At 37.2% G+C, this 22767-nt stretch overlaps 2 protein-coding genes across 4 annotated transcripts in view; one reads left to right on the forward strand and one right to left on the reverse strand.

The window, feature by feature from the left end:
* LOC106642508 (netrin-1) overlaps positions 1-22767 on the reverse strand; it is a 158514-nt gene continuing 135747 nt past the window's right edge. For all 3 annotated transcript variants that reach the window (XM_089594117.1, XM_089594116.1, XM_089594115.1), the window contains 3 exons: positions 6774-6842; positions 1823-2036; positions 1-1514 (listed from right to left, as the gene is read on the reverse strand). In XM_089594117.1, coding sequence (XP_089450243.1) covers positions 1367-1514; positions 1823-2036; positions 6774-6842 — 431 coding nt within the window. In that variant the 3' untranslated portion in view covers positions 1-1366. The remainder of the gene's footprint in view (positions 1515-1822; positions 2037-6773; positions 6843-22767) is intronic.
* LOC106642550 (PI-actitoxin-Avd5a-like) lies at positions 5009-6500 on the forward strand. The gene is made up of 3 exons (XM_014357364.3): positions 5009-5186; positions 5520-5699; positions 6344-6500. Exons 1-3 carry the CDS (start codon positions 5147-5149, stop codon positions 6373-6375), a joined length of 252 nt encoding a protein of 83 aa, XP_014212850.1. The 5' UTR covers positions 5009-5146; the 3' UTR covers positions 6376-6500.

A 22767-nucleotide genomic window follows, 5' to 3' on the forward strand; every position in this document is an offset into this window, starting at 1 on the left:
GTGTAAGGAGTGATATTCAGTCACCAGTAAAGGCCTTGATGGAAGCGTTTTATGTAATACAAAAAAAAAAAAATTGCGTTTACGCAGTTTCAAGACACACCTTAAAAAGTTTCCATCGGTTTCATTAACTTTTCGTATAAGTATTATTATGGCCTTTCGTGGAAATTGGCACTTCGAGCCTTTGCTCTTGCGATCTACTTTAGGTAATAACCGTTCGCTCATTTATTTATGATAATATTCATTGTAAAAGGAAATACGCTCTGAGAAAAGTCATCCAACTCACTGTTATCTTTTTTTATTTTGTAGTGATGGCTCTTTCGATAAAATTAAGTGTGAAAATACAATGTCTCATTGTTGGCATAGTTTCCATTAACGGATATCTGAGATTTTTATTAATATTATTATGACGTCATTTAAAAAATCGATATGTGTCATCACATATGAGGTGAAATCTTTTTCTCAGATGAAATGTTTTCATGTTGTTCCTCTTAGTTTCTTAATAATTATCTGACGATTTATTATGTACTTATATAAAAAATGTACAAGAAAATCTACATTAACGGACGCATGTATAATAGTCGAATATCTCGTTTACATGTGTATAAAGTCATGCGCGCGATCATCGGTATATTTGTACCGGTGATATTATTACAATAAATAAATATGTAGCCATTGCGAGACAGACATTATTTGTTTTTAAAAAATGCTATCGGTTTTTGTTTTTTTTATTATTATTATTATTACACATAATAATAATTTTTGGCAAGAAAAATAAAGAAGAAAGTTTGCAGTGTCAAAAGTTCGCTAAATAATCATAAAAATAGCTCATAAATACGATAAACAGATACGTAATCTCGGATTTCTGAAAAAAAAAACAAATTATTTTTTAAACCAGTCATAATTTCACACACAATGATCTAATTATAATTGGACACTTCGCTAGCTTGCACTTTTCTTGATCTTTCTTCATTTCAAACGCTGAAGGGAAAAACGAGGACAAGCGCAAGCGTCAATCTGGCGCCGTATTGCCATCCCAACGTCACGATTGTGCCCCATATCTTCCGCCTCTTCGTTAAAACTCTTAGGGAGAAACAAAAAACGTTTGTGTTTTTTCCGCTTTTTTTTGCTTTTCGGCTTTTTTGAAAAAAATATACGAATTTTCCGATACAAAGAAATAATCGTGCTTCCTCCCGACTCCTTTTAAACATTTTTCATCATCCGCGTTGTAAAAATTAAAACACGACGTGTAAGTTTCGTAGTTTGTTGGGTGTGGGTATGATGTATGGATCGTTTGATGCGTGTCAAATGGAGGTTACATGTGTGGTCTGTGTAAATGAGTGTCCCGGCACGGCTGACCGGAGCCCCTTCAATGACAGGATCTCGCTCCGCGGCGCTCGAAGCGGCGCATCCTGCGGCTCCACTCGTCCTGCCACTCGATCACGATGGATCTTTCCGTGACTGTTAGGCCGTCCTTGGCCGGACTGTCGCTCTCCATGCCTAGGATCAAGTATGACCTGAAATCGCAAACATTTTTCGTATGATTTTTTTGCCTCTCTGTTTCGTTTTCATTCTGAAAATATACTGTAGTACATGCATTAAATTAGATAAGATTTTTAATACATAAAAATGAGTTACAGCGAACATGTTCAGCTTAGCTCTAATAATTTTTTTTAATAATTTCATGCGCATGTGACAAGTTTTAACTGATTTAAATAATAAGTGATTCCAGCAAATGTGGAAGAGTCAAGAAAAATTTGTTTACGCCTGACAAATACAATTTGCGATGTTTGTATGCGATAAACGTGAAATTTTTTACACTCACTGATTTGGCTTGATCTTGGGACACTTGCACGCGAGATCGGTCGAGTGCACGTACAATGGGGTGTATCCTTTGGTGATCCTCGAGTCCCGACTTCTCTTAAAAATTGTGACGACGTTGACGGAGAATTTCATCCAGGAATTCGCGGGGTTGCCAGGAGATACTGACGATCCGTCGTTCATCTTCTTGTATCTGTCCGTTACTCGAGCCATTAGAGCTACCGAAACAAAAAGTTTTTTTTTTTAATCATGTCGTTGTATACTATTAATTAAAATAACGTTACTTTTAAAAATAAAAAAAACATTATTCAAAATAATTTATACATTAAATTTAACAACGTTATTTCACATGATTTCGCCAGTACATTGTAACTTTTTTAAACATAGCTGATGTCCTTTGCATTATAAGCTATTGCTGGACTTAAATGTTTGAAAGCTTAACGAATTCTTTGTTTTTGTTTTTCCCGTCCCATCAGGAAGGATTAAACTTAATCTTGAAAATAAAAAAAAAATTAAAATTCAAGAGAAATTACTTAGTGACTAATTAAAAATTGTTTCTCAGTATTTTTGGGGGAAAGAGTAAGGTTCTGATAATAAAACACTTTAAAGATAAGAAGATAATTTTGTTTAATCCAATGATGAGCAATGTTTCATTGTAATAAAATTTTATTAGTTTTAATATTTCGAAAAATCCCCGATCAAAATGACATTTTAAAATTTATATTGTTCATAGTTTTGAGAATAGATCATTGAACCTAGACTTATTTCTATTTTCATTAATCACGTGTACGTTTGAAAATAGTTAAATTTTTTTTTTAATAGGTAATAAATATTAAAAATTTTAGAACACCAAAAAGAAACCAAGGAATCTTCATCGACTACTTAATAGCCCAAAAAATTAAGGTAAAAAAACGCTCTTCAAAATTGAGCCCCCTTGCAAAACCAAAGAAACAAAAACCCCTGAGGATCATTCTATTTTAAGTCGATCGCTTGGAGAACTGATAAAATGCGAATCAAAACAAGCAGCCGGCAAAGACACACACGCATACTTGTACCACCAGGAGAAACAGTCATCATTATTATAAGCCACGAGCATCGAAGGAGAATCAAACAGAACGGAAGAGACGTCGAGGCTCCTGAGCGGCTGGCGCGCGAGGTTTGGCGCTTCGAAAAACTTTCTCAAAAGCATGCCTTTCTATTATTGACGAGCGCTTGCGAGCCTTTCATTTTCTCGCCCGGCTTTTTTCCTCGCTCGCATACTTCGACGGCCCCGCGTCTTATCTCCTCTCTCGCTCGCCCTCGCCTTTCTTCATTCTCTCGTCGGCTCTCTCTTTCTTTCTTTCCTTTGCCTCACCTCCTCTCCTCTCCTGCAGTGTGTGTATCTTTTACCGATCGCCCGACACCTCTTTCAATTCTCCCTTCGATTCTCCCCCCTTGTCTCGCGTCTTGAATCTTTTAAGACTCGCCGCATGCTTCTATGATTCTCACCGATGCCTTTCGTAACTGTGGTCACGGCTGTCGGTATGAGGTGATTTTTTTTATTGCAATCGAAATGTTGGCAGTAACTTTATTTGTTTCCATTTTTTTACGAAGCAATGAAAAACAATTGGAAATTTATAAGATTTTCCGTCCCTGATGAAATAGGTGAAACATTAAGATTTTTACAATTGGTTACAGGATACATTTTTCTTTTATCAAATAATGGCAAAAAAAATTATTTGCCATTAAATATTTTTTTGTATGTTGTAATTGATATTTTCATTTCGGTTTTGGATGGACAAACATTTACTGTTGCAGTTGGACAAAGCCATGACTCACATACATGAAATATTCTTCTTAAAATCGCGTGTTACGGAAGACAAAGACAGACAGTACCCATGGGTGATAGCTACGGGTGAACTCACTAGATATAATAGATTTATTAATTTGTATCGTCGGATACGAAGTAGATAATTTGTACCGCAAGCATAACATGATGACACAAGAGCAAATTTACCAGCGTACACATTTTACACGTAACAAGTTTTTTAGTTAACAGCCAAAAAAATTTGTTTGAATAAGAGCAAGCTAAAATAGTATTCTGCTATAATATGCAACATGAAAAAAATTAGTGTCAATTTAAATTGAAAATAATTATCATATTGAAAATTAAAATAAGTCAACAAACTGATCGTAAAGTTAATAGTCACCTTGCTAAATTAATTAGGAAAGTTTTTTCATATCATTTTCCTTGCGTTCTTTAATTTTTAATCTTGATGTAAACACATAAACATAATCATACTAATTAACAATAAGTAACATCAATGATTATTTTTTTAATCCTGTTTCGTTAGTTCAGTATTAAATTTTTTTAAGCTTTGGTCCTCGTAACCCTCAAAGTAATTATGCCACTTCTAAAAAAAAAATCTTGTAAATTAAAAATAAAACAATAAATTACCCAACGACGTGTTGCAACGTTGGCTATTCTTTAAATTCAAAATCACCTTGAGGAATGTTTTTTCTTTGGATGACTTGTTGCTTTTTATAGATAAATACTTCGATATTATATCCACTAAAACAACAAACCAATTATTTTACCGGATGTAATACTTAACTTTTGCCTACATTTGGCTTGTATTTGATATTTTAATTAATTTTTTTAAACTTTGGAGCAAAAATTTCCAGAGTAATGCAAAGAAACTAATAGCGCAACATCATGTTTAATAATGCATTTCACCAATCTTTCCATAGACATGCACTTAAACGTGTTTGAAATTACAAACAGGAATTGTAATAAAGTATATCTACAGTACTCTAAGATCTAGGTGACACTAAAACTGATTTTTAATAGTCACGTGAAGAGTGTAAAAATCCAGTGGTAATCAAATATTGCGTAATGTCCGAGTTTTCCTCCACACGATTTATAGCCGCTTGAAACTAGAATACGCTGAGTCCATGTGTGTAGTTTACACCACGTGCTGATTCGATGAATCAACTTAATATCAAATAGATGTTAATTTTTGAAGCAAAGCACCGGGCAAAAAAACAAGAAAAATCTATCTTACCCAAATGATAAGAAACCGAACGAAATTAAAAACAACGGCTTCCTGAGGTTTTTAGAAATTATCACTTAACTTTTTGACGTGAATTTATCTTTGAATAAAAGTTAACACTAGTGAGGGGGGAATAGGGGCCACACGATATTTTCCACGGACGCGCGCACGTATAAAACCAGCGTCTCAGTCGACTTTGGGATTCAATGCAGCATCTGCTTTCCAAGTAGCAAGAAATACACATATATTAATAATATTTTGCCACAGTCTCTATTACAGTTCATACAATTCTTACAATGATGAAGTTCACAGCTATTCTCTTATTGTTGGCCACCGGTAAGTTACGTATACTTAAACGGCCTTTCTTTTTACTTTAATTTTAAATTAAATTGTTTAACTATTTTTAATTATTTATTATTAATTTATTAGAGCTGGGCGTACTTGTCGCTCATGCGTTGCCTCATTCTAAATTTATGTGCAATTTACCTGATGGGCTTAGTGACCGCACGTAACATGTTTAAACTCGTGTTATAAATAAATCTAATTTTTTTTGGAACACACGTTGAATAATTTTATTAGATTTTGTTCATAAATCAAATTGTACGAATTTCTAATAAGTACTAACCAAAGTTAAAATTTGTAAAAATTCTCGTAAATTTAATTATTTAGTGCTGCTTTTCAACGTCGTCAAGGCTGACGAGGAGCATGACCATCCTCATGACGATGGTATAGGGCCAGACTGTCCTTGTGTAACAACGATGGAGTACGTACCGATTTGCGCAAGTAATGGAGCTACTTATTCAAATGCAAAAATGCTGGAGTGTGCGAAAAAATGCTTGAAGAGGGATGGTAAGAAAACTTTTAAAAAAATTTTATTTGTACTAATTATTTTGTACTATGTATTAACTGTAAATGGTTAATTTAGAATGAATTTTAAAATAGTTCTCGATTTTACGAAATCTTTGGGTAAAATCTCATTTTCCACTTAAGAATAATCTAACAATAAGGATGTTTTAAAATTTTTAATTAACATTCAGAGATCCCTTCAATCGAAAAAATTTTTTTTTCCATGAGTTTTTTAACAATTTAGAATCTATCAAAAAATGTGAGGTTCAATTAAAAATAGTCCAAAAATTAAAATGGAAGATTATTATTCGACACTTTTTTTACAGCTCGAAGTAAAATTGTTGAACTATCATCTTGTAGTCAAATGATAAAAACATCATTTAAGTGCGAAAAAAATGCTCTATCTATTATAATTTAAAAAGTTCATTAAAAAAATGAATTGTTTTTTACAGTTAGAAGAATGATTTAAATGAAAAAAAATCATCAAATTTTTTTAATAGTAAGGAATGATTTGTATTTTAGTAAAATCGAGAATTATTCGTAATTCATTATGAGGTATATATGCATTGATGTAAAAATATAAATGATATACACATAGATAGTTGTATGTTATATGTATCTGACATTATATCTGTGTTTTATTTCAGATTTGGTAAAAGTAAAGGATGGTCACTGTTAAAAGTTCATTGGCACTTTTCAAAGAGATGGGGTTTTTACTACAAAGAGTTAAGAACATTTTTCTGTATGAATTTTTTTTTTACGATTATGAATTTATTTTTAAGTTAATAAAATAAGAACTTTTTTTCACAAAATTTTAGTTACATTTTATTTAATGAAGTAGCTGTACCATGTTATAATATAGTTGGGATGTAAACAACCACCTAATATTTTATGTATTTTTTTTTCTTTGCAGTCATGCTACTGTAAGTTAAACTTATGGTTTCAACTTCTCCTAAATAACATGAGTTTTTTTTTTTAATTTTATTTATTCCAGCTCCTTCTTCATTTATTTTTCATACACGATGATTCTACGGTAATTTTTTGTTTTTCTTAAATAAATGTAAGAGAAAAACTCACCATAATCTCGTTTGCAGTATTTGATCAGATTCAGCCTTCGAGTGCTTGCTCGACATTTGCGGCATTGCTCTGTAATGAATAAAAAAATATTGGCGTGATTAGAATTTTTTAAATTAAAAATTTCTATTCAATAAATGCAAATAAATATCTATACTTGTTAAGTACGTATACTATACTTATAATCTTAACTCAGCTGGTTAAAATTACTTTTAATAATGTTATAGTGGTATTTTCTACAACTAGTGTCAAACTGCATAAGACTAGACGAACAATATGCATGATGTTAATTAAATATCTGCAAGTCTTATTGTTCTTAACTCCCATTAAAAATTTCTCGCCACGGTCGTAAAAATATTTTTTTTAATATTTTTCACTCGACTTCCACCTCATCGTTCGCATTTCTCAATTGTGAAAATAATTCCTTTTTTTATGTTCTGTTACGATAAATTTTACTATGACCATAAACATAACATGTAAGGAAATATCACGTCAAGGTAAAATATACAAAATCGATCGAAAATATCATTTTTATTTATTGATCGAAATAAATATCTTACAAGCAGAAAATTGACAGGGGACGGTGGAAATAAACCGTTTATCGGCTCCTTTCAATTATTCAGCTGTTTCTACCCAAGAATCCAATTTCAGGACTAGAGAACCATATAGCTAAACTCGTCGAATCAGCAGCCATATCATGTACGTCCGCTGTACCTCAATAATCAATAATTGGCAGACGACCAAAGAGCCAGTATCTCCTATTTTCCGCCCGCCCTCCCTCTCTTCTCCACTATCGGTTCACTTTTATTATCGATATTGCCAATACTGCATCCTTTGATCTCAGATATCGGAATCAGCTCGACACAGCAGCTGCATGGGCAGGAATAGCGTCTGCCAAAAACGTCACTGTCCACTGCTTTGCGAACGACAACGGCATTTCATACTCGTGTTCTCTCGTAGGCTATGTTTTTGTTGTTTTTCAGACGCATTTTTCAAGCGAATTCATGAATTTTTGAACACTTTTTTACAATTTTGCTTAAAAAATTATGCACTTATCATTATTTACCGTACAAAAATTGAAAAAATTTTTTTCTAGAATACTATAAAACACATTTTAGATATTGAAGTTTATCGTAAATTGTTTGCCGTACGAATATTTAAATACTTTTTAAAATACACATTGGACCTTTGTTTTTCTAAAATTTTAGGTCTTTAAAATTTCGATAGATTGTTATTGGTGAAATTAATGTGTTATAATGGTAAACAATTTTTTTTTCAGCTGAATAACGCACTGTGATTTTGGCACAGATTTTTCTGAAAATTGAAAAAGTATCAGCACCCAAGTTAGACACACATGTGCTCGTTAATAAAAATTCACATTTAAAAGCGTGAAGTGCGATAAGAGAAAACAAACGCTCTTCAAACACCAAAAGTCAGCGACAATTTGTCTCATGTAATCGCCGAGAAAATCAATAGGCGTGAAAAAAAACGGCAGGCCAAACATTCAAATTATTAATAACCCAATATGTTTGAAAAATAGCTTCCACAGTGAAAAATACCCCGTTGTTCCGGAACGGCAACTATTTTCAAACTCAACTGCAACTTTTTACCCCCGCTTATCTCACCAAAGCACAGCACGAATATTCATCATTTCAATAGGGTACACATACACACAGTGTCTTTGCACAGCAAAGTTATCGACCAACACAAATTTGTTGGCACAGGTGTGTGCACATGTTGCGCGTAATCCATGAGATGATCGAGTACTCGCTGCCTCGGGCACTGCCAATTTCGCGGATGATAAATATTAAATGACCTCGCGACGGGTACACGGTTATTAGTCTTCGTTGAGTAACTCGTCTCGTAATCACTTACAGGGCTTATGGCTTCTTGCCGGATGAAAGAACGCAGAGATTTCGGTTGAAGAAAAAAAAAAAAAAAAAACCGTACTACCGACGATCTTGAGCCAATTACGTGGATTGAAGCACCATTGTATTCATTCGCGTTTGCTGTTGCATTTACGTAAAATTTACGAGCTAAATAGCCAAAGACTGTTTCCCTATAGGCTATACAGTCACGTGCGCATTGCAAAAAAAAAATAACAATCACAGCTCTTGGACGATATTGTTTTAACACAAGCCTGAGTGATCCAAGTTTATCTTCGTTTATTGTATTTACATCCGTACACGATTCGCGTCGTTTCTCAAGAGCCACGGCAAAGCAGGTACACGCGGCCAAGGCAAACAGCAACGTGTATACGCCCGGCGTGAAAAATTTAATTTGCTCGACGTGTTTCTCTTTCCATTGGGTTTGTTTCTTCCTCTCCCGCGTTTTACCTGTACGACACGTACACGTGCGTCTACGCTTGACAAGAACATGGGAAAAAAGAAAAAGAAAAACATATCACAAGCGCGAGAGAACGCATTCAAGAGCGAAGTAAATTATTCGCACCGGGTGCGCGAGATGACTTTGCCGTGTGTATACAGCAGCTTCGAAAAATGATCGAAAGCGCAGCTTGTTTCGAGCAGAGCTCGCCGTGTGCCCTTAACTCGATTTGTTCGCGCGCGGCCGAGTATTTTAATGGCACTTGGACGTGGTATCAAATTAATCACTCGGTTAGAGCTACCACCGGATGTTTTACTCGCGTTCGGGTGCGCCGAGGGGGTGAGCGAGAGCACAGTGCGCCGATGATTTATTCGGACGAGATACTTGAGTGTGTTTTTTCGCACGCTATGTTTGCGTATTTTAGGAACAATTGGAGCGTGTGGCCTTTTCTTCATTTATTATTTATTCATTGTTTGTCTCAACTCTTACAGAAAATCGGTATGATCGGCCATATTTACATCTAAAATCATACATTGGCGGCTCGAACAGACGGCACGTCAGAGGTGAAATTGACAGCCATTACAATTTCCCATGGAACGTATTTCCTTTCTCTCGCCTGAAAAAAAAGAAAATGAAACAACCACCTTGTGCTTCCTCCCCGTTATCAATCGGCCGATCTCAACGCTTTGAAAATAAATACCATTATTCGTACCAACACTCGACCATTCCACGGCCAACCACTTTTCCCCGTTGGACCTATAGGTATATATATATACCAAGTCCATAGAGCCAGCGTTAAATCACCGGGCGTCCCTTCAATTATATCATCACGCATTAATTTGCACCTCTTAAACGCTCCGACCGCGCCGGTTGGCTGGCTTTTTGCCTCGCGCAATTATTACTGCCGATCGCTCGTCACTGGCTGGTGCGCTTGATCGTTGTCATCTCTTTTGCCCGAATCAATGGCGCGAAAAACGAGGCAACGATCGCGACGATTACACGGGGGTAATAACGATTCAATCGGTTCGAGTCGAGTGACGTTTGTGTATTTCACATGTATATGTCTGCATGGATGTATTGTACACACTGAAAAAGAGGACTGATTTTTCGCTCTTCGATCGGTTCTTTTGTGAGAGCACGATGCGTGTCACGATGCCTTTTAATTCGCCGCTAACGTGCAGTCACGTGCGAACTGTTTTTGCATTTCAACGAGCCGACTGTCTCTGTGTTTAGCTGTATACGTTTCGATCGATGATGTATCGCGGTACTGGAGTGTGAACGAGGAACGGTGGGTGAAATTTCATCAATGACTGCTTTTCTTTGACGTTTTATTTATTTCATTTTTTTCATTCGCCGAAACGAGTTTGTATACTATATGTTTTTTTTCGCTCACTTTGTTTTCTGAATTTCAAGAGTTTCAAGTATGGCAAATTAAAGTGTTTCATTTAAGCAAGTGTGCCGTGTCATCTGACACAGCTTGGTTGTCAGAGTAAAGGTGCCACAAAGAGCAATCGGAGACACGTGGTCTTTTCTAAATCAGTATCAAATTAAGGAGGGCTTATTTTTCCTCACGAGAGAGAATCACTCGGATTTTCTATGTTTATTTTAATTCGTGCAAAAAAATATAGATACAAGTTCTCCTTTTTCAAGCGTGGAGTCAATAAAAAAAAAAAACAATGTTTTAACACCACTGCTGGACATTTCGAATAGTGTTTGCATAACGATTAATGTCATGTAATGCAAAACTTGTGGGAAATCTCGGGACTAATTTCCCGTCCCTGCCCCATCCTAACTCCATCAAAGTTGAATACAAACTTGATTAAAGCACTATACAAATCCACCGCAACCAACCCCTCTCTGTGTATTACGCAGATGGTGTACCTGTTATTGTCGACGACAAAATATACGGGGGCGAGTAAACGGACGCACTAATGGACTAAAGTCAGAAAATCGTTTTACTGGGTATTTATTGCACAATGTCCCCTTTGATGGGGTGATTTTGCCATGTGTGGTTTCGACGTATTACACGCAGTCGAGTCTTAGATGCTTGGAAGTACAAAATTCATACAAATTATCTTCAAATCAAAAATCGGCATCATAATTAACAATTTTTATCCTATACCTTTCTTTTATTCATATGATATATTTTTAATTTATTATAAAACGTACGTGAATAATAAATGATTGAAACCCAACGAATGTTCGATATACAAACGAAACATCAACCGCTCCGATTACCCAGCCAAGCAGAATTTACGGATCGGCCTGTGGGCTAATGATCTCCATGGCGATTCGGGATGGCAGAGAGAGCCCGTGCATCCGGTCTTCCGCTCGACCAGGCACCGATCCTCGTGGAGCACCAGGTATTCGGTGCGCCCGTGTCCGCCCGTACGCGTGTTTATACACTCGGAGAAGAACCGATAGCGCTTAGGTATATATATTAGGTAGAAATTCACGACCGAGTAATTTTGACGGAACGCTGCTGCCTCTCGTATCTTGAATCACGAGGTGGGTTGTGCGCGCGTAGGTGTACTCCGGCCGATGATGTTTGACACGTGGGGAAAGGGGTTACGCCCGTGCCGTCGAGCGAATTTAATCGGTACAAAGGACCTGCTCGTTAGCTGCGAATTGAACGGATTAGGGATCGGTTGCGTCGTCGTGCGGCCAACCTCGGCACGTACAATAAATAACCGCTCGATCTCAAGGTGGTGTTTATTTTTATAATCTATACTTGACGCGCCCCTAAAATGCTTACGATCAACTTATCCCTTAGAATTTTACCTGCTTTCCTGTACAACAATCGTTTTCACTATACCGATCATCTATCCAGTGTATTTCACCCTCAGTGGAGTTGGAGTACATCGAGGTTGGATACGTGTGCCTAAACAACACACTGTTGTGGTCATCAGCTAATCGACCACTTGCCAGTATGGACTTATTAGGTTGGCAGAGATTCCATTTACGGATTAATTACGCTCGGCTGCTCTCCACATTTCGCCCATTCTATAGTTGGTAAACTGTATACCTCTTTCGACGCTCTGTAAAATGTACGAAAATATACTATCTAAGCTTAAAGTGATTGTGGAACAATTTTGAAATTAAAACAACCACTATTTCGTTTTTATGCAAAAACATTTTCGAAAAATTAAAATTAAAATTTATTACCCTAAAGCGCCAACTTTCCGGGAAATGTCGAGGAAAAAAAATGTATCGTATCCTTCGGAGGCATTAAACAAACGTGGTAGCATAAATCGCGAGACGCATCCATTTTTCATTGATCCGTGCCAAATCAGATTCAAAAGCGAACGCCATTTCACCGGAATTCCTCAGCGATTTTCATCCATACCGTTTTTTTTTTTTTTTTTTTTTTTTTTTTTTTCATATTTCCTGCGGCAGAGCAAAACATACGACTGCATCGCATCGAATTTCACCGCTTGTACGTACATACGTGTACACATTCGGAAAGAGTGAAAGGGGATGATGTAGACGCGGATGCACGAGGTCGCGTTAGCAGCGTATCGATTGAATTTCAAACGAATTTCAAATTACGCATAATTTGTTTAGCCGGTGGCGGTGGAAAACGCGTTATGCAACCGGAATTTCCATCATCGATTCCTTGATGTTTGGAATATCTTTATGTATCATTGTCGCGTTACTAATAATATTTTTCTCATCAATATGGTATTTATTTATTCATTTACTTTTACACACATTAGTTTGATTGTTGCGAATTGTTGTACCTTTATCATCAATAACGATTTTTTTTGTTTTTTTCTGGTAATGTGTTATGGTAGTCATAATGATTTAAAATTTGTTTGCATCGTTGCACAAATGCCCATTAAACCTGACAATGGCGAAAAAATTTCAATATAGCTCTCAACTGCCTATAGCTCCTCCCCTCCATCCACCTCGATGAGACTCTAATCGCCGCGTTTTTCATATTAAAACAGAGACGATCTCTCTGCTTGCCACAGGAAAGCTCGAGAGCCAAAGCTAACAAATCAAACTCACCCTTTGACATCGGAGAACCACCTATTAGCCCTATACAGCTCTCTACCCCTACCTACCTCCCTTCTTGCCCAATCACGTAGCACAGAGACGAGCGAAAACCCCGTGCTTTTAAAGCGATCAAGCTCCACGCGGGGCAAATAACGAAGAAAAAAGAGCTCTCGTAAAAAATCGATCGGAAAATATTGGCTCGTCCGACGCGCGAAGAGCCTCTATTACTTCTGAGCACACGTTATTCCGAGCCTTAAACAAATAACCGCTTGGGTTGCAAGTACACAAGGGGCGAGCGTACACAATGGGATATATATGGGGTGAACGAGATAACGCGAGATGGAGGGTTTTGGGAAGAAAGGAGGGAAAAAAAAAAAAAGTGGAATAGAGGGCATTCCACGTGGCTATTATTACTTCTCGTCTGGTGAACTCGGAGATTTCCTTTCTTCCTCTCTCTCTGACGCCGTGCCCGAGTCTTTTTTTTTTTTTTTTTTTTTTTTTGTTTCATCCCACTCGGCACGTTCGATTCGCTCGGCTGTCTCTCTCCCGGCATCCTTGAGAATGCAGTCCTCCCCGGGGATTAGCTATACGTTATCCCCCCGCGAGAGGAGTAAATAAGAGAAAGAGATTTAAACGTTTCGCGCGACTTTTTTGTGCTCGTTATTTTTTTTTTTTTTCTTCCCCCTGTACACTTGTCTCTTTTTCGTAGCCGAGGAAAGGTACACGGGGGGACACTTTTTTTTCTCGAATCTGCGAGGAATTAGAGTCTTCTTTCTTTCAATTCAGGTTTTAGGTACTCCAGATTACTTACTTAATCTGCTGGATATCGTATGGTTTGTCATTTGCTGTACACATCTTTTGCGATTGATTTTTTTAAACTTTTCCTTTAGAAATTTCATGATTATAATTTATCGATACATTTACTCATTGCATGGCAGTTTTTCAAAACAAACTTCATTTTTCATAATTTTCTTCGACATTCTAAATTTGTAAAAATACTAATGTTAAATGTAGTAGTTGGATAAATTTTATTATTTTTACTGTTTTATTTTTTTGAAGATTCAAACTCATTTACCATTAATTTTGTGAAAATAATAAATAATTGTAATACTGACCTAATAAAGAGTATCCATTAAACTCTCGCCTCAAAGTGCAAAATTTAATGGCTTTCACACGGTTTATATCGATATGCGAAATGGTATAACTGTGAAAGTTAATAATCGTTTACAGCAATCTTAAATGAGATCAATAAATTACTAATACGAAAACATTGAGAGTAAATTGAGCCGTCGTGAAATTACTGGTTATATCACATAAAAATTTACCACCTAATTATTCCATCCTTTTGCTTTGGAAATTATTTTTCTTCCTACAAATACCACATCAAAAGTGTGTCATTGAAAGTAAAATAATTATTACCAAGTACTGCTAAGGATAGAAGCGCAAGCTTTGTTAAAAAAAATTATTTACATTTTTCTCTATTTTTTGCATTTTTAACTACAAAGAAAGAAAATAGTGAAGGAAAAAGGATATTTCACTTACTTGCCCTTACGCAGAGTTTTATTAGTTTCATGAAGAGTATTGGGAAAGTTTTAAGTTTAATTTGTTGGAAACAAGATTTCTAATCTCAAAAAAACCCTGAAACAATACAAATGAATTCTTTTCTTTGTAAGAAAGCAATAGTGTACCTTTGAAAAAAGTCACATGGATCATTTATTTGACAGCATAATTTTTTTATTTTTCATCCAAAAAAATCCGCGCTAGTTTTTTCGTTCGACCCACTGGCTTCCGAGAAGCACGTCGAGAGACAAATAACGATCGAAATGCAAATCCGTAGCCGCAGTCCTTCTTGTCTCCCTTTTTCAACGATTTATCGCGACCATCCTCTACCACCTCCTCCTTCAGTCGATACGATCCCCTGGATTTCGCCGTCCAGCAGCTGCTGCTTCTTCTTCTCACACACACATTTCTCGAGCCAATCTTGAAAAAGAGCATCTCCCTTGTCCGGGTCTTTTATATTTTTGCAGCCTGGCCACAGGACACCTATTCTCTTTCTCCCTTGAAAATTTTTAAGATCTCCGACATTGTACTCTGTTACGCGCTTTTTTTTTTTTTTATCTCCTTTTGGTCCCACCTCGCACTTCATCATCGTTACTTCCCATTCTAACTTTGGCCTTATTTTTCTTATTTATTCGTGCATTTGTATTTTATTTATCCTCCATATCCTTTTCAACATGACATTGTGCACATGTTTTTATTCTCTAAAGTTCAATAGTAAAACAAACAGAACTCTATACGAATAGAATAGGGATTCCAATAATTATTATAGCAAAAAACATTTTTTCTATTGTAATAGAAAAAAAAATTAGAACTTTTGATGAAAAAAATAAAATGAAATAAAACAAATACATGTACCGAGGTGTTATACAATTACATGAGTTATGCATAATATCTAAATCTAAATTATCTAAATATCATTATTATATAACATATGATAATAGTAATAATAATAATAAAAATAGAGCAATAATTCATTAAATAACACATTGAGGAAGGTAAAATGAAAAATTATATTTCTTATTTAACCAGTGCAACACATTTAAGCCCATAAAATGTGCTATGAATACCAAAACAGGAAGGGCAGGTCCCTGCGGCATCTTTTATTGACTCAGCAATTTATTGTCCTACCGAAGAAATAAATAAGACAAAGGGTGGGTCGAGTTCACTCACTCGTTTCTCTCTTCTCAGCCGTTAACTGCCGCCTCGCTCGCCGGTTAAGTTAGTAGCTCCGGTGCAGTGCTGTTAATCTAACCGTAGGCGCTCGGTTACTCGAATCTCGCCAAATTAATACGATTCTTACAAGGAGTTTAGTGACAGGAGTTTTTTTATTAACTTCTTTCTCGCGAGGAGTTATGGTTCAAGTATTTGTTACTTTTACTCTCATTCTCTGTTTTCTCTTTTATTTCTCGACTGCAATAAGGAAAACTTCCAGAGGCAATTTTTTTATATAACTTAATACACACGTGCGTACTGATGTTTCCAGTTAATAATTAGTTGATAAGTATATTGCCCATCATTTTATTGTAACTTGGCCATTTACATTTAAATCAGTTATTTTTACACTTGCAAAGTAATTAAATATATTCTCCTTAAATTTTTTCCATATATTTTTTTTTGTTTTTGTCTAGTCTTATTAATTTCCAATGATTATAATATGATTTGTGATGACGTGAAATGGTTTAAACATACTACCAAATAATTTCAACCCTAAAGCCTTATTTTCTTCTTACTTCACTTGTAGCAAAAATTTATCTAAATTGAGGCACGAAATTCAATAAAATATATGAGTATGAATGTTAAATATTCGCTAAATACGTAACATATTTTGCCATTTTTTTAGCTTTTCTTTACATAAAGTTAACGCTGCAAGAATATATATTTTTTTTTTTAACTTCATGTGATTTCCTAGGGAGTATTGAAGGTGTGGGTGAGATAATATTACCTATTGAAATATGTCCAGGGTTTGAAAATAAACACACGTAAGAAGGAGAGATAAGTAGTGAATTATTCACGTCACACCTTAGTAAGACAAAAAAAGTAATATCCATTTGAAGTTGAAGTACAAAGAAACTATAGAAAAACGACAAGTCGTGGTAACGATCAATTTAAATAGAATATCGTGCGTCAAAGCTGATTATCATGCAACTCTCGCTTAAATGTTTCCTGTTTGTTTATTTATTTCTTTTATTTCTCGAATACTGGCGTTTCTTACAGGAGGAATCCTGAGTACCTCTCCCTCGGAAGTCAAATGGGTCACTTGAGTGCAGTCCTTTGCTATATACGACCGATCGTGTAGAAGATACGTATGTATACAAGACGCAACGGACGACAGGGTAGGGCGCGACGTTCACGAGCGCCGAGCTTGCGGTTCGAGGGGGGAAAAAAAATTCATAACAATGGACGAAAAATAGAATTCCAGTACCAGCCCTGCAAGAGGATCGTGGGAGCATTATATTTTTCTTACTGTTATTTTGATTTTTTACTGTTGATATTTTTTTCTTTACTTATTTTGGATGTAAGGCAAAGGAACGTACCCGGAAACTGGTTGGTGTTATTGTAAAGAACTTCTAGCGGTACAAAGGAGGTACGAATTTTTTTTTTTTATTGAATTATTGGTTTTAGAACTAAAGTAAAAATCACACCAGATACTTCGTTTTATATCTTACGTCATAAATGATTCGAGGTGGAAAATGTACCATCTTTTTATCTTCTTTCATACACTAAATCATACAAACGTAAAATTTGAATGTTGCCAGATGTGCATAATTCACACCTGTGCTATTGATAATATAGAATTTTTTCGTCCAAACTTTTTTTATTTGTATTTTACACGATGACTTTTTAAATTTAGAAGAATCAATTAAATTTTTAACAGTTAATGTATAAAAAAGTGTAGTGGTACACGTACAGAAATAAACTTATCAAACACATCTCGTATACATAATACAAGGCTCGTAGATTATATACACAACATTTAAATCTTCTCCATAATAGTATTTACTAATAACTACAATTTTCAATATTAAAGCTCGGGGTTTTATGAAAAAGTGACAGAATAATAAGCAAGGATGGATTCTTAAAAACTGTGTACCATAAAGTTTGAAGTATAAAAATAAAACAAGGAATAATTTTCATGTAACGTTTTTCAGAAGTTACTCAACTACAATTTTATTAAGTTTTATGAAAAAATTATAAAAAATAACACGAAATGATGTCGTTGGTAACATTATTAATGAAACCACTTAAAAACAGTTCTAAGCTAGTTTATGAATTGTACGTAAAACATGACACAAATAACAATTACAAATCCTCGTAATTAATGAAGGGTACAATGATTTTCTTTAAAACCTCGTGGGATGCTTTAACTTTCAAGGTCTCGATCACCTCGTTCAGCACTCGATCGGAAACTCCTTCAAGAGAATTGACCAAGCGTTTCATCGTTTCGATTCGTTTGTTGAAATTAACATCGTCTATTGGACACGAAAGAGGGTACAAATGGCACTGTTTTATTACATCATCCAGATTTTTCGGATTCAGAGTCTTGCTGATAGATTCGACCTCCTTCGCAGAAGCGACAAATATTGTTAATCATAACAAAATATTTTACAATGTATACGTACACATTCGAAATAACTTACCTCCTCCAAAGCCTGTACAGCGAGATTTACTAAAACTTTGCCTCTCTTGATTTCATCGTTAACTGGCGCCTCAAATTCACAGATTACCTCGTTCACCGGTAGGTCCAAAAACGACTTTAGACGACTCACGTCTAATCCTTTTTTTTCGTCATCATTCAGTTTTTTCTTTGTTGAATATTTTATTTTTTTTAAATATGTATTTTAGAGTTTTTGTTCGTCAAGTGGTGATAAACACAAATCGTGAAAAAAATAAATTTATATTCACCTTTAGAGCAGTTATCGCTTGATTAACTTCGACGACAGCAGATGACACTTCAGTGACATTTGCAAATGTTGTTTGGTAAATGTCTCTTTCACGGCGTGCCAAATCCTTCAGCGTTTCCGTCGACTTCTCTAGTTGAGTGATCAAATCCTTAGCCTTTTCTCTTATCTTTGTTTCATAATAATTTGTCTTGAACACATCATGAAGTGAAATTTAATCAAAATATTACTTCTAAGGGAATATGGTTTGGCTGTACAAAATTATCGTTTTATACGTACTGGAGCCAACGCCTGCACAGTCACGAGCACACCCACTAAGAATATTATTGCTTTCATTTTCATGAATTCAGCGTCTACACTTTGAGCCCGGAAAGCAAGGAGAGTCTGAAATCACCGAATGAAACTACTTTTTATGCCGACAGTCGTCTCTTATGTACAAGCGCTCGGTATCGTTTCATTATTAGTTGTGTCTGCGAGTCGAGTAAGTGCTCTGATAAAAGACCACACTTTTATCAAGCACCTTCTGTTTGAGGATTCCTAAGTTCGAGAATTTCATCTTTATTGAAGGAAAAATTATTAATCGTATGCGCATACGTAATCGAACCAAAAAACGACGTGAAAACATTTTTTTTTTCTTACTCGCATGTGATGATCCACCTGAACAAAATTGGGTGTTTCTCCCGAAAATGAGTTTATCTCGTTATTTGAGAGTTTTTTTTCATCGGTACTGCCATTGCATCCACCTTACGTCTGCTTATCTAAAAATCGTAATATCTAACGACACAATTTTAAATATTGTTACAGCTTGATCTTACGAACGATAGTGAGCCCAACTGGTTGCTGGTTTCGCAATCGTAACAAATATTCCATCAAATAGTCGACAAGAACCAACTCGCGATGCACGTTACACGCTCCTGTTTCGTGGAAGTGGATTTAAAATGCTGCAGGTGATGTCTTATATTTTTTCATTACATCAACATCTACAATACATATGTAAAAGTTGTATAATTATGTCAGTCACGATTCACGCTGTCTGCGATTTATTTTAGCATTTTTACAATTTTATTCATAAATTTTCTCAATTTTTACCATTTTTTTCTCACAAACGGAATACCTAAAGCATTTACTACGTTTACCTTTGCTCATTCAATAAACATGAATTTAGACGATATTTAAAATCGTGCGGTAAAAGACCCAAACAATCAACCTTTCATAATGGGGTACTGATCATCCGTCATTCATGATGATTAATTAAAAAAGCCAAATTTAAAAACGTCGCTATCAGTTACGCCTTATCGCAATAACCATCAGCCACGCAGATAAAAAAAAAAAAAAGGCAAATCGATTGGTACCTCGTGACGTACGAATGTATTCGGATATCGTCCTACATTATGTATCAAACCCACGGCACGTCGAACGAGACCCCTTGGCGACTCGAGTGCAACCCGATCGGCTCGTTTTACGCGGAGAGGAGATAACAGTCGCCGCGCCCGCTAAGACCCCATAAACACAAGCTCGGAGGTGGAGGAGGAAGATCTCCAAAATTCGGAGCCGAGATGCAAAGTAGTTAAAAGCTAATAAGCGCCGGGGTGTACGGAGGAGGCGCCGATCGATCTCTGGAACGGGCGGCGGCGTCCCTCCCATTTTCGCCGTAATACAACTTTGACGAAACTTTCGTAATCCTCGAACGGAGCGCAGAATGTGTTTCAAGAGAGGGAAAACCAGGAGGAGGGGTGTGGGGGGGGGAGAAAGGGGTATACAGTATAGGCGTCGCGCTAACGAGTGAGATCTCCAGTCTGGCGGGGGAGAAATTCAAGGAGATCGGTATATAGACGCGCAGCGGAGGGATCGAGATGTCGAGGGAAGATACGAGTATGTACGTGGCGCGGGAGGAGTCAAAGATTCGTGCGATATCGGGAGGATCAATTAGTCCCGATTTAAATTAGCCCGGACGCCGTGGTGTAATTAATTTCAGGCCGTTGGTCGCGCCGAGCCACCAAACGAGACCACAACTCTGGCATCTGCCCGCGTATATATGCTCGTGGGGGTACATTATACAACATATTGGACCTGAATGGTGTTGCAAAACCTCCGAGCTCCCCAAGGACATTCAACTTTTGATGGTCTGCTTTCCGATGAAGATCAAATTCACTTGGACAAAATCCTTGAAACGGATCCTCAACAGCAAATAATCGTACGACACTTGCATACCTTCTCCGTTTCCCCGTTCACCACCTCGACATCTTGGGACTCGCACTAGCCAAAGCCAAACATCTGTCGCGGAAAATAAGGAACAAACTGTCCAAACTCGCGTTGATCGCGACAGCTTATGATGGACGCGACCACGTCCTCGTCATTGGGCGACATAATTGGGGAATGTCGCGCGTTCACTCTGCATGTAGTCAGTGGATTTCCGGAATACAGTTGGGGTTGGCTCGGCTCCAGCGAGACGTTTAAGAGCGAAGTTTAAAGTGCACCGCAAGGGTACACCGGGGGGAAGGCATGGCAAAGGAGTTCGTTTTTCTCTTTGCAGCCCTCGGGCCAGGAGAAGTAAAAGAAGGTGACAAAGTTGGAATCGTCGTCTAGGGTGACCGATACTCGAAGCTGTTGATGCATTGATCGTAACTTTGATTATGGGTAAAACTCATACCCCACAAAAGGAATCCAAATTAACTTGTGGGGGATAGTTCAATTGATTCTCCATATGTGCCCGGTGGGACGGCATGATTGAATTTACTCGTAGTGCCGGCAAAAAGTATACGCGTGTCAAATATCAAAACTACAAGATCCACATGCACGAGTTTGCGAGAACCAGATGTATTACACGTAATACCGACACCTACCTGGTATCGTCCCAAAGGCAGAAATAGCGCGGGTCTCTACGACGCGTTTCTCGGTATCCGGTTTCCTCCTCTGCCAGTTAGCTTCTGAATTTACAATTCCGCGTCTCGGGGGGCATCCTCGATCACTCGAGTCCACAAAATTACTCGCCAATTACGCTGGTACATGCATTTAATGGAGCAGCTCCCGAAATAGCTCGGCTTCCCAAAACACTTTGTTTTCTACTCGAGTCGTCCAAGGGAGCACCGATTATGACATAGGACCTGCCAAACAATAAAGTTGAGTACGTACACACACCCAGAACGTGCAAGAAAATCTTCGCGAGCCGGGGGTAAACAGGAAACCCCGGCGACTATAAAATCCCGAGGAGCGTGTAATAATGTCCCGGGGGGAGCGGAAACTGAGAAGAAATAAAAAGTATTCCAGCACCAGTGGGAGGAGAGGTATACGTAAAAAGAGTCTCGACACTTCACTCGATTTGCCGCAGAAGTAGAATCGGAAGTCGGAAAACACCGACCCTGCATCTATTACCTACTTACGGAGTAAAGTAAAAAAGGAGAGTGTCTATATGGCACCCAGAGACCGTCCCCAAATGCGAATGCACAAGGATATCTTGGCACTCTGTCCTTACAAAAAAGTCCCTGTGGGCTATACACACACGGGGATGAGTATTATTGTTGTTAGAGGCGTGAGATCTTTCAAAAAAGCGCTCCGGCCCGAAGTGCGTGTAATGGGACGCATAGAGAGAGAGAGAAAGGCAATCCCACGGGAGGCGTACGGCGCATCGGGCGGAACAAAAAACGACAACGAGACCGATCATTTTCTTTTTTTCTCGTAGCCCGGGCTATTATTTATCGCCTCCGGAGCCCCGTACGTGCAAACACGGCGTTATTATCGCACACTTATCGGCGAATCGCAGCTGTTATTGCAATCGCGCGCCGGGATAAGCTGTACGCGCGAGTCTCCCGTACACCCTACTCTCGATAATGGTAATAAAAAAAAAAAAAAAAAAAAAAAAAAAGGGAAGAGGTTGGGGCTGATGTGCGGCCGAGAGAGCAGATTGCGCACGGGAGAACGCAAACACGCACGCATATATACATGGGTGATACTGCGCGGATGTGGCGTTGGTACATAAGCGTATATATACGACTGGCGTATGGCATTTCCTGATGGGTACGTATATACGTATATATATATGGATGCGAGCACGTGGATTTCATATATATATATATACACTGGTTTATCAGCGGTGGGGTGCGATCGGGATGGTGTATCATCGTATACATGTGGAAGAGCTGAAGGGATCGTTGCTGTGATTGATACCGTTTGTAGAGGTGGCTGTTGTTTCATTTTATTTTAAACTTGAAGTTATT

This window comes from Copidosoma floridanum, unplaced genomic scaffold (assembly GCF_036245765.1).
Source record: "Copidosoma floridanum isolate Cflo_tuat_1 unplaced genomic scaffold, Cflo_Japanese_pri ptg000021l, whole genome shotgun sequence".
In the NCBI taxonomy this organism is placed as follows: Eukaryota; Metazoa; Arthropoda; class Insecta; order Hymenoptera; family Encyrtidae; genus Copidosoma; species Copidosoma floridanum.

Excerpts from the sequence above, each read along its gene's own strand:
- LOC106642550 (XM_014357364.3), top strand. The coding sequence starts at position 5,147 with ATGATGAAGTTCACAGCTATTCTCTTATTGTTGGCCACCG. Across the intron at positions 5,187-5,519 it reads TCTCTTATTGTTGGCCACCG|TGCTGCTTTTCAACGTCGTC; the intron begins GTAAGTTACGTA and ends TTAATTATTTAG. Across the intron at positions 5,700-6,343 it reads AAAATGCTTGAAGAGGGATG|ATTTGGTAAAAGTAAAGGAT; the intron begins GTAAGAAAACTT and ends GTTTTATTTCAG.